This window comes from Pelodiscus sinensis, chromosome 17 (assembly GCF_049634645.1).
Source record: "Pelodiscus sinensis isolate JC-2024 chromosome 17, ASM4963464v1, whole genome shotgun sequence".
In the NCBI taxonomy this organism is placed as follows: domain Eukaryota; kingdom Metazoa; phylum Chordata; order Testudines; family Trionychidae; genus Pelodiscus; species Pelodiscus sinensis.
Window position 1 is genome coordinate 17,793,951 of NC_134727.1, and position 14,083 is coordinate 17,808,033.

General features: G+C 48.7%; 1 protein-coding gene across 2 annotated transcripts in view; it reads left to right on the plus strand.

The window, feature by feature from the left end:
- The window catches only part of SH3PXD2B (SH3 and PX domains 2B), a 130,888-nt gene extending 117,216 nt beyond the window's left edge, over positions 1–13,672 (plus strand). The window contains exons 11-14 of one of the 2 annotated variants that reach the window (XM_075900256.1): positions 2,768–2,994; positions 3,762–3,811; positions 5,272–5,397; positions 7,192–13,672. In XM_075900256.1, the coding sequence (XP_075756371.1) occupies positions 2,768–2,994; positions 3,762–3,811; positions 5,272–5,397; positions 7,192–8,724 (1,936 nt within the window). In that variant the 3' untranslated portion in view covers positions 8,725–13,672. The remainder of the gene's footprint in view (positions 1–2,767; positions 2,995–3,761; positions 3,812–5,271; positions 5,398–7,191) is intronic. The other variant, XM_006138129.3, reaches the window with a different exon arrangement.
- The last annotated feature ends 411 nt before the right edge of the window (positions 13,673–14,083 follow it).

A 14,083-nucleotide genomic window follows, 5' to 3' on the forward strand; every position in this document is an offset into this window, starting at 1 on the left:
TTATTACACTAGGAGAGTGGTGAAGCACTGGAAGGAGTTACCTAGGGAGGTGGTAGAATCTCCATCCCTAGAGGTTTTTAAGCCCTGGCTCGGATGATTTAGTTGGGGTTGTTCCTGCTTTGGGCAGAGGATTGGACTCTGTCTCTTCCAGTCCTATGATTCTATCTCTCCACCCAAATCAGTGACAGCTACAAATGTGCTGAGTGTGCAATCCATCCCATCCTCTAGATCAGTAATGAAGATGTTGAACAAAATCAGCCCCAGGACTGACCCTGAGGCACTCTGCTTGATACTGGCTGCCAACTAGACATCGAGCCGTTAATCACTGTCCATTGAGCCCAATGATCTAGCCAGCTTTCTATCCAGTTTCATACTGGAACTTGGAGCAATCATACTGCTCTCTTACATACAGAACACATCTTCCACCTTTTCTCTGCACCTCTCCTTCCTGAACACTTTATACCCATCCATGACAGTGCTCCAGTCAGGTAAGTTGCCCTACCTAGTCTTTGGTTCTGGTTATCCAACCTGTAAAATGGGTGCAATGATTGTGATCCTTGTCCATCTTTTATTCTTAGTTCTCAGAGCAGATCAGAAAAGTGTCAGGTACATGCACAGCATTATTACTACTGCTAAAATGGCAAAGGCACTAACTGTAGGCCAAGCAGGAAGAGATGCCCATGTAACAGGCTTGTTCTACCTGAGGCGATTTTGGGTGTGGAGGAAAGGGTGGTGGTTAAGGGCCCAGTCCACACTGCAGATGCTATTTTGTACTTCAGATGACCTTAGTACATGATGGATTCTGACACAGGTCTGTTTTCTCACCAGACTTTTCTGTCTAATGTATCTAACTAAGTTCTTATATGACCCAAATAAACATGGCTTGCTGTTGCAGTAAAGACAGGACTGAACCTTGGTCTTACCTCATTCCCAGAACACTACAGCCCTGCTAAGGTCCCAGGCCACAGCACAGCTCAGGTACAGTTAAAACACATCTGCAAAGGTGTGCTGTGTTTTAAATGTGTTGGGGGAAGCAGTGACACCAAAGGAATATCTAAACAGCATAGGGAAGACCCATATCAGTCCCTTAATGTTGTTGCATACATCATTGTCATGGAAATCCTAGGGGTTATACATATGTCCTGTAGGAAGGCCTCCTATGCAGACTAGATCCTCCAACTGTATTATGAGGCTACTCTTGAAATGTGTTGTTATCCAGGCCAGACTCCCTGGCCTCAGCCTGTTTCACAGACCAAAAATCTCTGAGCATTAAGAACTAAAGCTTGGAGGCAGAGTGAGTATTTGCAGGCTAGCAAAGGGCATGTGCAAACTTGGGTGGGAGACGCCTTGATTTTCTTAACCTTGCACTGAACCTGTAGCGTTGGCAGCAGCTCATCCGAAAAAAATGCATGTTGACTTCTTAAACTGGAAAAAGCTGCTGTGAAAAGCCCAAGTCAATTACAAGCTCAGCAGCTGGTGCCATCTGAGCCCAGTGACTTCACTCTCCAGGCAGCGGGCAGAGGTCTCCTAAGCTTGGCATGGGACCCTGGTGCATGGCAGAGGCACTCTGTGGAAGTGGTTTTTCAATCAGAGCATAGGGTTGGGTTCTCCACCAAGTGAATTAGTGCAAGGAAAGGAGCCAGGCAGAGAGACCTGCACACTGATTGCCTTTATTTTAATCCAAAGAGTGATCCGTAATGGGCTGCAGCAGCTGTTCGGTTTCCCCCTACGCTGCCCAACCACTCTGCCTCACTCCTCATCTGAGCAATCCCTGAAGGGGAGAGAGGAGAGGAGATTTCATTGCCTCACTTGGTCCCAGATCCCTATGCTGAGGCTGCCAGCAAAGGGAAGCCAGCAAGTAGTGGCACTTTCTGGTCCCTGGAAACAGACTGGAACCAAAGAGGCTCATTTCTGGATATGAGTCAGCAGTGTGCCCTTGTAGCCAAGAAGGCTAACGCCATAGTGGGGTGCATTAAGAGGAGCATTGCCAGGAGATCTAGAGAAGTGATTATTCCACTTTATTCTGCACTGGTAAGGCCATATCTGGAGAATTGTGTCCAGTTCTGCCTCCTTCCCGCCTCGTAACAGAAAGGATGTGGACAAATTGAAGAGTCCAGCTGAGGGCAACAAGAATGCACAGGGGACTGGAGCACATGACTTATGAGGAGAGGCTGAGGGATTTGAGCTTGTTTAGTCTGCAGAAGAGAAGAGTGAGGGGGGATTTGATAGCTGCCTTTAACTTCCTGAAGGGGGGCTTCAAAGAGGATGGAGAAAGGCTGTTCTCAGAGATGACAGAATGAGGAGCAATGGTCTCAAGTTACAGTATGATGTACACAACAACATTAAGGGACTGATACGGGTCTTCCCTATGCTGTTGAGATATTCCGTTGGTGTCACTGCTTCCCCCAACACATTTAAAACACAGCGCACCTTTGCAGATGTGTTTTAACTGTACCTGAGCTGTGCTGTGGCCTGGGACCTTGGCAGGGCTGTAGTCTCTTCCAGCCCTAGGACTCTATGGTTTCACACAGACACCTGGTTTCACACAGACACCTGTGAGGATGGGCCTTTTTCAGCACCTACCAGATCTGCTGGCCACCACTGTATATCTCTATGGTGCCACACCAATCCCCTGGCCCAGCCTTTCCCCCACCCAACACAGCTGGTCCTACTGTGGGTTGGCTCTGGCGCATGGTAGTGAGGGCCAAAGTAAGAGAGGCATGAGTCCCATGTGATGGGGCTGAAGGGAAGATCTTGTTGTTTGCAGGTATCAGGGGCAAGAGGGCTGGGCCCCGGCTTCCTACCTAAAGAAAGGAAGTGGAGAGATGTTTACACAGAAACTGGGATCTGGCTCCTCCACCCACTCGTGTTCCCTGGATCTGGATGGTGTTCCCCGGCAGCAGAATTCAACAGGCCGAGAGAAGGACGGGCCCAACAACCAAAGAGAGGGGAGGTTTGATGGCCGACCATTACCACAGGCCGACATTCGACGCAGTAAGTGGGGGGATGCTAAAGTTTGGGTGTTTGGTGCAGCTCCTTGAGCCTGGCTGTGTGGCTGAGCAGTGCAGCCGAGCAGGGGAGGAAGCTGACTGCCCTTTCAAGGGCTCCTAGGCAGTTGGCGCTTTGCCACAACATCTGGACATTACTGTGTTAAGAAAAAGGCCCTTCCTGGAGCCCGGGAGCCAGTGTGGACCATTCTGTATAGCTTCCTGCTCCATCCTTAGCTCTCTCTACTGGAGCAGAGGCAGACATGGGCCCTGTTCTCCCTCCAGTGAGTCTTCCCGTTCTCTTTTCTCATGAATGCACATCTCCTCCCCCTGGGCAGCTGTGGGTGTGTGCTGCTGGGTTATCTCTGCAGGCTAGTCACTGAACCTGGGTTTGAGTGCAGGCTGTTAGATGGGTAAGACAGTGGCACTAGCATGCTGCTCAGCTTCTGTCTTCCCATGCATGCCCACTGGTGCACTGTGGCTTCTGCTCCTGGCTGGGCTCTACTGGCATCTCTGCAGAGGGCTGGTTGGCCTGGAAAAGCTTGAGGTGCCTGTAGTTCCTGAGCAGATATGACACTGTCTGAGTCACTGTGCTGTAGGAGAAACGAGGAGCTAGGCGGCAGCACAGCTGTGGGGAGGGAAGGACAGAAGATGGCCCTCATGGCTGGGTTTGCATGTGGGGTTCACTGCTGTTCTCCGAAATGTGTCTTTTTGGGAACGTGTCTGGACACTGCACCTTGAACCTCAGTGGAATCTGAAATTGTGTTTCCACAGAGTCGCCAAAGATGAGGCAGAGGCCCCCTCCTCGCCGAGATCTCACTATAGTAAGTGCCCTCCTGGACCAGCTGTCCCACTTGCCACCTGCCACCTCTCCAGGGAAAAACTCCCTCTGCCAGAGAAGGTTGTCCCCGCCTTCCCCCCCAGGAGAACAAAGCTTCTGGGGCAGAAGGCAACTGCTCTGTTGCATTCAGATGGATCTAGTGCAGGGGCAGGGCCTCCAGGCCGCCATGTTACTCATCTGGTCCAATTTGTTCTCAAAGCAAAACTTAGTGGCTTTGTTTTTAAGTCAAGGGGATGGCTGGATTGAATAAACTGTTCCCTTACTCAGGGGCTGGTAAGCCTACAGCAGTGCTCCCAACCTTTATTATACCACAGACTGGCAAACCCATTCACAAACTTTTGGTGGGCTGGTAACATGTTATTTGCATATTCACTATGCAAATAATGAATATGCAAATATACACATAAAATGTTACTAGTCCACCAAAAGCCCCTGCTCCCAGAACCACCCATCAGCCACCAGTCCTAATCCCTAGAGCCCCCACCTTTCCACTATCCCCCAGCGCCAGCGTCTGACCCCAGAGTCCCCTTGCACTCAACCCCCGCCCAGTGCCAGCTGTCCACCCTCAGTCCCCAGTGCCAAATGCCTCAGTGCCAGCACCCCACCCCGTATAGTGCCCCAGTGCCAGCCTTCTGTTTCTAGAGCCCCACTGCACCCAACCCCCAGACCCCCCCCATGCCAGCCCCCAGTCCCCAATATTAGCTTCATCCCCAGAGTGCCCCCCAGTGCCAGCCCTGCCCTAGTAGTCCCCCCACTGCTAACCCTGCCCCCAGTGCCTGCTCCCCGCCCCAGTGCCCCCCAATGTCAGCCCCCTGCCTCTAAGAGCCCCTACCCCTTAAAGCTCCCCAACACTAACCCTGCCCCCAGAGCCCCCCCAGTGCCAGCTCCCCACCACCAGAGCCCCCCAATGCTAGCCCTACCTCAGAGCCCCCAGTGCCTGCCCTGCCCCCCTCACCTACCTCTGCGCTGCCCGCCAGCTGAGTGCTGCTGCCTGGGGTCTGCGTGGCCCTCCTGTTGCACAGCAAACAGCTCTTCCACATCTAGGAGGAGATCCTGCCCCTTCCCAGCACTGGTTGGCTGAGAGGCAGGGCAGGACACACCCCTGCCAACAGCCATGATGGGAGGCGAGGCTCTGGGCAGTGCACCCCAGCCCCAGACACCAGAGCCACCATGGCCCAGCAGCCAGCGGTTCATAGAGACTACAGGACTAGTAACCATGTCAGCTGTGCCATTGAAAGCAATCTGGATTACTTTGGATTCAGTCTGAAGATGGGGTTAGTGTCTGTATCTGCGAGGGTGCTCTGTGTGCCAAGTGGTTCATCCTGTGGTCTGTTTGGTAGCTGGCGTCTCTTTGGCTAGTTAGCCAATGTGAGCCATCCGTGCAAGCATGCTAATGGGTCTTCCTGAGAAAAGCTGAATGATTGTCTGTTTTTATTGCAATAGCCACGTGGATTGAACCTGCCTAAACCTCCTGTCCCTCCCCAAGTGGAAGAAGAATATTACACCATTGCTGACTTCCAGACCACCATTCCCGACGGCATCAGCTTCCAGGCAGGAATGAAAGTAGAGGTGAGACCACACCCCATCTTTCCTTCTTCCTTCTCTCCCTCCCTCTCGCTTCACCTCCAAGTCACCCACTCAGGTGACTTTCTTCAACCCCCATTAAGATTTTCCCGGGATGGATGTGTGGATTCCAGCTCGGCGGGGGCAGGGGGTGCGGCACTACTCCCAAATCCTAAGAGTCGGGTTTCAGACCTGGAGTCCATTGCCAGTCAGTGGCACTATCAGCTGTCCCGGGAAGAGTCTGAATCCTAGTGGAAGGCCTATCTGTGCACTGGGGGGGGAGGTTTAATTCTGTTCCAGGCCACGTGTTGCTGTGGGAAGAGATTTTCCACATGCTCATGTTTTGGAACCTCTGATCCTCAAATGCCCTATGGACTTGTGTGGCCCATGCTAGGATGCTGTGCACCTGCTCTAGTGGGAGTTGGAAGCTTCTTGACTGATAGCGGCAGGTTCCTTCTCTTTTCAGAGATGGGACTTTTGTTTAGCAGGTCTGGTCTACACTTAAAAGTTTTGCCAGCCTACCTGTGTCTGTTAGGAATTAGAAGAAACACACACACATGTAGCTGTGCTGCCAGAAGCTCTAGCAGAGATGCTGTTACACTGGCAAAAGAGCCCTGGTATAGGATGTCCCAGCAAAAGGAATCTCTTGCCAATATAAAAGCTGCATCTGCACTTGGGCGGTTTGCTGGAGTAGCCAAACTGGCAACCTGTTTCTAGTGTAGACACAGGACAATCTTAACTTCCATTGCCTTCAGTGGCTGGGGATTTTGGTGATCTGTGTCTTGGTGGATAGCTCAATAGTGTCACCCAGTGGCCAGATGCATTATGTGTCTCTTCCTCCTCCCGCCCACCCCGAAGTCTTGAAAAATCTCAGACTGTCCTTGTCTCCTCTTCCCTCATGTGCTGGAGAGCTTGAGATGTTTTTTCTTTTGAAAAATACTGTGAATTTAGTGCTCACGAACACTGAGAATATAGAGAAGCCTGTATGTCCAAATGTGCATGTGGGTGTGAAAATGTGGGCCAGAACCAGCTAGAGCTAAGCAGAGTGTAGGCATTGAGACAGATTGCTCCCACGCGCATATGCCAGTACACTTCTGTCTTGACCTTCAGCCCTTCTGCTATTTCAGCCCCACGACTCTGCCAATTACCACTCTTCTGACCTGAAACATCCTCTGTAGTGAGAGGGACAGAGGTTTGAAATAACAAACCGCATCTTAATCCAGACCAAGTGCTCCCTATCCTCGCCTCTGCTAATGAAACTCCCCTTGCAGACCCCCTGCTCTTGTAGTGCCACTCATCTGCAACTGTGCAGAATCTTCTGAGGTGGCCCAATATGCACAAGTAAAAACTAAAAACCCATCAAACTCCCCCTCTGACTAAATCACGGTTTGATACTGGCCTTGTGGAAGTGAGAATGGTGTTACCTAGTACCGGCAGGACCTGTACTGGAGGCCTGAATTCTGTTCCTGGCTCTGTCACTGCCCTGCTGAATGAACTTGAATCATCTCTCATCACCTTTCTATGCCTCAGTTTCCCCACCTGTAAAATTAGGATAATGGTCATTCTTTCTCTTATAAAGTGCTTTGAGATCAAAAGTGCAACAGAAGAGCTAGGTATTGCTATTATCTGTATTATTATTATCCATGATACCTGCAGCCTCTTTTACATGTTCTTGGTCTGAAGTGTGACCTTCCATTTCTAGGCTACACTTTTTTAGCCCTTTGGTTCATAGGCAGCTGCTGTGCAGAGAGGCCTGGCTAAGTATTTCCAAATCTGTGATGGTTGTGTTTCTTCTTCTAGGTGATCGAGAAAAACCTGAGTGGCTGGTGGTACATTCAGATTGAGGAGAAGGAAGGCTGGGCCCCAGCAACCTTTATCGATAAATATAAAAAAACTAGCAATGCTTCTAGGCCTAACTTTCTAGCACCGTTGCCTAATGAGATGGCCCAGGTCCCGCTTGGTGAGATAACTGCAGAGAGCAAAACCAGCGAAGAAGCCACTGGGCCATCCAGGCCTCTGCCTGAAGCTCCACCTAATGGTATGGACTGTGGAATGAAATGGGCCAAAGACTGGAAGGGGAAGGAGGCTATTAAGAGTGCTCCCACAGAGAGCAATGATGTAGCCGCTGGGTATGAGGAGATCTCTGATCAGGATACAGAGGAGAAGCCCAGCCTTCCCCCCAGGAAAGAGTCAATCATTAAATCCGAAGGTGAGTTAATGGAGAGGCAGAGGCCTCCACCCAAGCCCCCAGGCATGATTTTGCCAATGATCCCTCCAAAGCAGACAGCCACCCCTAGGGACAACAAGAAGCCAGAGCTGAAAACAGAAAAGGGCAAATTGTTCCAGCTGAAAAACGAAATGGGCTTGGAGTGTGGGCACAAGGTGTCGGCCAAGGAAGTGAAGAAACCAAACCTGCGGCCTACTGTCAAGCCAGCCAAGCCAAAAATTGAGCCCCCAGAAGACAAGTCTGAGCCAATGGCCCAGAATCCCTTCTTGAAATCAAAACCTTACATCAGGCCGAAACCAGCTGCAGCCCCCAAGATGGACCCACCTCAGGCAGATGATAAACTGGACATATGCAATCTAAGAAGCAAGCTCAGACCTGCAAAGTCTCAAGAGAAACCCCCTGAGCAGGACGCTATGGCTAGTGAAAATGTCTTCAGTAACAATGTGCTCCCAGGAGAGGCTTCTGGCAGGCCTCAGGAGCGACTGAGCATGGAGAACAGATCCCCAGCCAAACAGGACAGCCAGATCCCAAAGGAGACTGCACCCAAAGCTCCCTTTGGCCCTCCAAAGATGGCCGAGAGCGAACCCAAGAGTGGCTCCCCACCTCTCAGAGAGCCAGCACTTCAACGGCCAGTGGTACCACCCAGAAGACCTCCTCCACCAAAGAAAGTGATATCTTCCTCCTCTGGCCCCACTTCAGAGCTGAAAGCCCCACAGAGGGAAGTGCCTGAAATCAGAGCTGCCTCGGTGCCTGGCCGGCCCATGCTGGTTCCACCAAAGGCCAAACCATTTCTGCCTGCCGTGTGCCAAGACGAAGCCAAAGGGAAAAGCAGCTTAGGTCTAAAGGTAATGGCCAAGCAGGTGGAGAGAGGGGAAGCCAGGGAGAGGACAGCTGCCCCCTTCACCAATCCAGATATCTCCAAAGAAGCCCTCTATGTGGCTGTGGCAGATTTCGAAGGAGATGAAGAGACTAGCAGCTTTAAAGAAGGGACCTTATTTGAAGTTCGTGAGAAGAACAGCAGTGGCTGGTGGTTTTGCAAGGTTCTAACTGGGGGATCTTGTTGGGAGGGCTGGATTCCCTCCAATTATCTAAGAAAGAAGCCATAGTCTGCCCTCAGTTTACACAGTTGAAGGTTCCTGTTCTTTCATCTGAGTATTTAATTAGCCTATTAATTTATAGTTTTCCATAATGCTGGCTTAAAAATATGTGGGATACTGTATATTCCAATTTGTGTCATTCCTGAGGCAGAATTCAAGAAGCAGGCTTGACATAATGCAGCAAGGCCTTCACTCCTGCTCTGTCTGTTCCCCTACCCATTCACAAGAAATACTTTCCTCCTTTGTCCATCTATGGTAAACCAGCTCCTGGTGGTGGACTGTGAAGTTGTTTCTCAACAAGATCCCGGTGTATGTTGGCAAATGCAATTTCCTTCCCATCTTAGAAAAATTGCTGATGCCCACTAGGCTTTTTGAAGAGTCTACAGGGAAACCAAGGAAATTCAGCCATTATCCAGGTAAAGAAGCGAAGTGGAATCTGGAATAACAAAAGGAGTTGCTTTTCCCAGTGGCTCAGGGTCACTGTCAAATGTCCAAAACTTATTACCAAGTCCAGCCATACACAGGAGCCATAGGAAGCCATGGGGACAAGGACAGACAGTCATGCAAAATCAGGTCTATATAGCTGTGTACATTGATGCATGGCCATGAGGGAATGTGTTACTGTCTAGTTCGGTTTGTACATTGCTTGCTTGCACCATCAAACGCAGTCCTTTTACCTCTTGTTATCTCCTCTACAATGATGGGTGTTCATTTAAATATCATTTACATTTTAAAAAAAAGATACACTCATGGAATGGAGGATCCTCTGTGCTAGGCCAGGGTCCTGCTCAGTGTTCCCTCTAAGCTGCGTGGCAGCACAGCTCCGTGACTGGGTGAGGCTGATTGGTCACCTGTGAAGCTGTGCTGCCGCGCAGCTCAGAGGGAACGCTGGTCCTGCTCAGACTTGTGCCTGACGGTGATTCAGGCAAGCAATGTCACATTGCATTCAAGTGGCTGGAGAGAACTAAGCAGCATGTTCCACAGTGGGCTTGGCAAAGAGAACTCAAATGATCCTGGAATTCCCAACACAGGCTGCACTTCAGCATTTCATTCAGAACTGCCCAGGGAAATGGATCCTTAACTCTTGTTCCCGTGAGACCTCAGGGACGGCAATCAGCAGCTAGAAGATGGCTGTACTATAAAAGGTGCTGATATCTGGTACAATCTGGATTCTGAGCTTTTTCTCTGGAGATGGAAAAGAATGGGGGTCAGATGTGGCTTTTCTGATACTCAGGTGTTTCTGTTTCTCTTAGGCTTGGCTCTCTCTTGTTTTGCTTTCCTTTGGAGTGGCAGAATATAGTGCCTTTTGTTGATACCTTGCTTCCCATTTAAAGAGATCTCCTTCCCTAACCATGCGGGGCCTGTTAAACTCTCAATGAAATGATGACCACTGTCATCTGTTATTCTTCCCCCCTTCCTCCGTCTGTGCCTATGTCAGTGTGCTTGCAGGTTTCACTTAAAATAAAGTATGTGTTGACATGTTCACCCTCCTACCTGCCTGGCCTAACCCCATTAGCTTGCATTGTTGCTGATTTTAGAAGGAAAGTAGATTCCATCTGACTGGCTGTAACTCCTTCCTATCCCCTTCTTTCCTTTTGTACTCAACTTGCTGTGGATTCAAGGCAGTGCCTTCAATACTACAAGAGTTTTAACTCCTACTCCTGAGGATTACCACTGGCCATGCCAGAATTCCATGCCACACCCACCCTTGAACAGTAGCAGTAAGCTTAGCAGAGGTGACTCCACCGATACAGCTTCCTTTGTTGGACCCCGTGGAGCATTCCATCTACAGCACAGTCCAACAGAAGCAGACACCGGCAACCTTATTATGCAGCATGACAGTCACATCGGGTTTTTTTTTCCCCATGTGCACAGTCCCATCTCCTGGACAACTATTCAGTTAGCTCTCTCTGCCCCTGCTTTATAAGATTGCAGATTGTGGGTCATGTGGTTATTAATAATCTCATTGCTTTTGGTGCCATGTGGTAAATACTTTATGAAAGGAACCAGCAATGCAAGGTGACTTGTGCAATATTTGTGATTTGGTTACACCGCCCCACCCCAGCAGAATCAGGTAGCAATGTAACACTACAACACTGCTCCTTCGCATCCCTCTGCTTAGTTAAAACTCCTCTGTGTCGATGTGGATGTGACTGATTATGGGTGAAGAGTGGGCTGTGCAGCAATAAAACCTTGTTCAGGTCGTCTTTGAGTTGTGAAGGGCTAGACAGAATTGTGTCCCTTCACTTTCCATTATCTTTGGCTGCTGTCAGCTAAGAGTGTGGTTCCCAGTTCACATCCACTTACTCACACAAGCTTGATGAGAGCGATTGCAAATAGTGCAGTCATGGTGGGCAGTGGCAGCCATGGCATGGCTTACCATGCTGAATACATATCTACAGGGTTCAGGTGGATTTGTACTTGAACAAGTGAATATAGAAACTATGCATGTTTTCCCTATGGGTATTTCATCTCTCCCTCTCACTCTTAGGGTATGTCTACACTACAGAGGGTTTTTTTCGGAAAAATTCTCATTTTTCTGGAAAAACTTCAATTATGTCCACACTTGAAAGAAAATCGAAAGAATGGAGGTTTTTTTTTTCCGGTGTTGGTAATCCTCTTTCTATGAGGAAGAAACTTTTTTCTGAAAGAGCTCTTTCGGGAAAAGGCGTGTGTGGATGGGGAAGAGGGAGTTCTTTCGGAAGAAGAGGAAAAAGCACAGGTGCCCTGGTGGCCACTCCATCCATAGTAATTGCAGTTTAAATGTGAGATAGTATCCATTCAGTGTAGACACTGTCTTTTGAAAAAGCAGATCGCTTTTTCTATGTGCTTTGGTAGTGTGGACATTCTCTTTCAGTAGAAGTTTCTTCAGAAGATCACTTCTGGAAAAGCTTCTTCTGAAAGAACTCTGCAGTCGAGACGTAGCCTTAGACTTGATTGTTCTTTGTTCTGTTTCAGTGAGACAATGTCATTTCCATTATTTTATGCCCAGTTAGGTTTATTTTTTTACCTAGACTAAATGCTGAGACTGAGAGTATTAACAAATGCTTCATATTGTAGGACTCAAATACATTGGACCAACTACAGTGATAATTACAGGATTGATCTGTGGTTATGGTATAGGCATCATATAGCTATAAGTTAGTTATGGGTAACTAACCCATAGCTCTGTGATGCTTGTGTAGTAACCACAGATCCTCATAACTAACCCATAGCTATATGATGCCTGTGCAGTAACCACAAATACTTACTCACTGTACAAGTGGTGGTAACATTTACAAGCCCTGTAAACTAGCTGGCTTAGAGAACACAATAATCATCTGATGCTCCTACCACCTAGCATTTCCCAGAGCAGGTATGGCACTGCCCTGTCCTTGTCATGTTTGAAATCAGAAAGCCTCAGACTGGCAAAGAGGATCCCAGTGTGGAAGAGACTGAGGACTTCTTAACACTCTCCCTTTATCTGGATCTCCCAACAAAACTCCTTACACAAACAGTATGGGTTAGTGCTCAGAGCCAGGGAACAACCTTCTGGTCCTCTCCCTGTCTGTGCTAGTGAAACTCATCACAGAGAGGGCATGTCACCTCTGTGCCTTGTTTACCTGTCTATAAAATGAAGATAATTCAACTGACCTACCATGCTGGGGGATTGGGAGGCTCAGTTCGCTAATGCTTGCAAAGAGCTTTGAGAACCTAAGCCAGAAGGCACCAGAGAAGGGCAGAGTTTCTCTGGTACCTTCATATTAAGCTCCCCCATTGTTACAAAGTACCTGCCTTCCATGGAATTCCCAGCAATTAGCATTTGCTGCATAGGTGAACAATACCATATTTTGTGTATAACAAACCCGGCTTTGCAGCCCTTCAGCTCAGCATATCGCAGACAGGCTGGAGGCCTCAACTGCAAACCATAGAAGACTGTTTGTCTCCTTATATTATGTAAACATGTATACATCTCTGCATTACTGTGGGAGGGTGGGGGTGCCTGAGGAAGGTAGATATGGCCTATGTAAATGCCATATCTATGCTTTCACCATTAGGGTTGTTTGGTATGGGGGGGGGGGGATTTTCTTGCTTTGTTTTTTAAATAAAAAATTGCTTGACTGGTTTCAAGCAGAATTGTGACCCTGTCTGTGGTTGGTGTGTGCTTTGTGCTGCTAACCAGCTGGCTAACCTGGAAGTTTAGTCTGTGATGTTGGGCTACCCAGCCAGGGGGCTACAATGCAGAGTTATTTTGGAAAGGGTGTTGCATCCCCTTCAGAACATGACAGCAAATAACACTTGGTACCCAGTTCTTATGTTTGCTGCCTGTTCTCATTGGGGAGCTAAAGGATCTCTTCCCCTCCCCCCATGAAGGTTTTTACACATTGTCAGTGCGGCTTTTTCACTTATCACTTTCTTTGCTCCATTGAGTCCATAATAGCCATCACATCATTTCAATCTGTATTTCTTAGCTGGGGGCGGAGGAGCTGCTCTTCTGGGGAGAGCTTTTTGGGATGACTGTCAAGCCCATACAAAGAGCTGCTGACAGTTTCTGCTGATTAGAAAGTGAGAATGGCCATACTGGTCAGGCCAATGTCCATCTAGTCCACTGTGCTGTCTTCCAAAGTGGCCAGTGCCAGATGCTTCAGAAAGGATGAACAGAACTAGCAGTTACTTGTTGTCCAGTCTCAACTTTTGGCAATCAGAGGTTTAGGGACACCTAGAACATGCGGTTGTATCCTTGGCTATCCATCCTCCATGATAAGTCCAGCAGTCAACATCCTGGAACCGAGAGAGGGCGTGGAATGGAGGTTAGATGCAAAACATGGGGATTGAGAGAGTGGAATCACTATGGAAAGGGAGAAATGCAAGCTAGAAAATGATACATTACTTGTATTGTTCTAGCACCTATGGGTATGTCTAGACTACATGGCTCTGGCGACAGAGCCATGTGGATTAGTTTACTAGACATACCCAAATGAAGCGGTGATTTAAATAATCGCCGCTTCCTTTAAATTAAAATGGCTGCTGCGCTGAGCCAATCACCAGTTTGTCAGCTCAGCGCGCTAGTCTGGACCTTCCGCAGTCAACATCAAAGGCATTTGTCGACCGCCCCGGTAAACCTCATCCCACGAGGCATAACGGGGCAGTCGACAAATGCCTTTGATGTCGACCGCAGAGCATCCAGACTAGCACACTGAGCCGACAAACAGCTGATCGGCTCAGCGCGGCAGCCATTTTAATTTAAATGAAGCGGCGATTATTTAAATCACCGCTTCATTTGGGTATGTCTAGTAAACTAATCTACATGGCTCTGGTGACAGAGCCATGTAGTGTAGACATACCCTAAGAGTCCAGGTCATAGACCAAGAATCCTTTATGCTGTTTG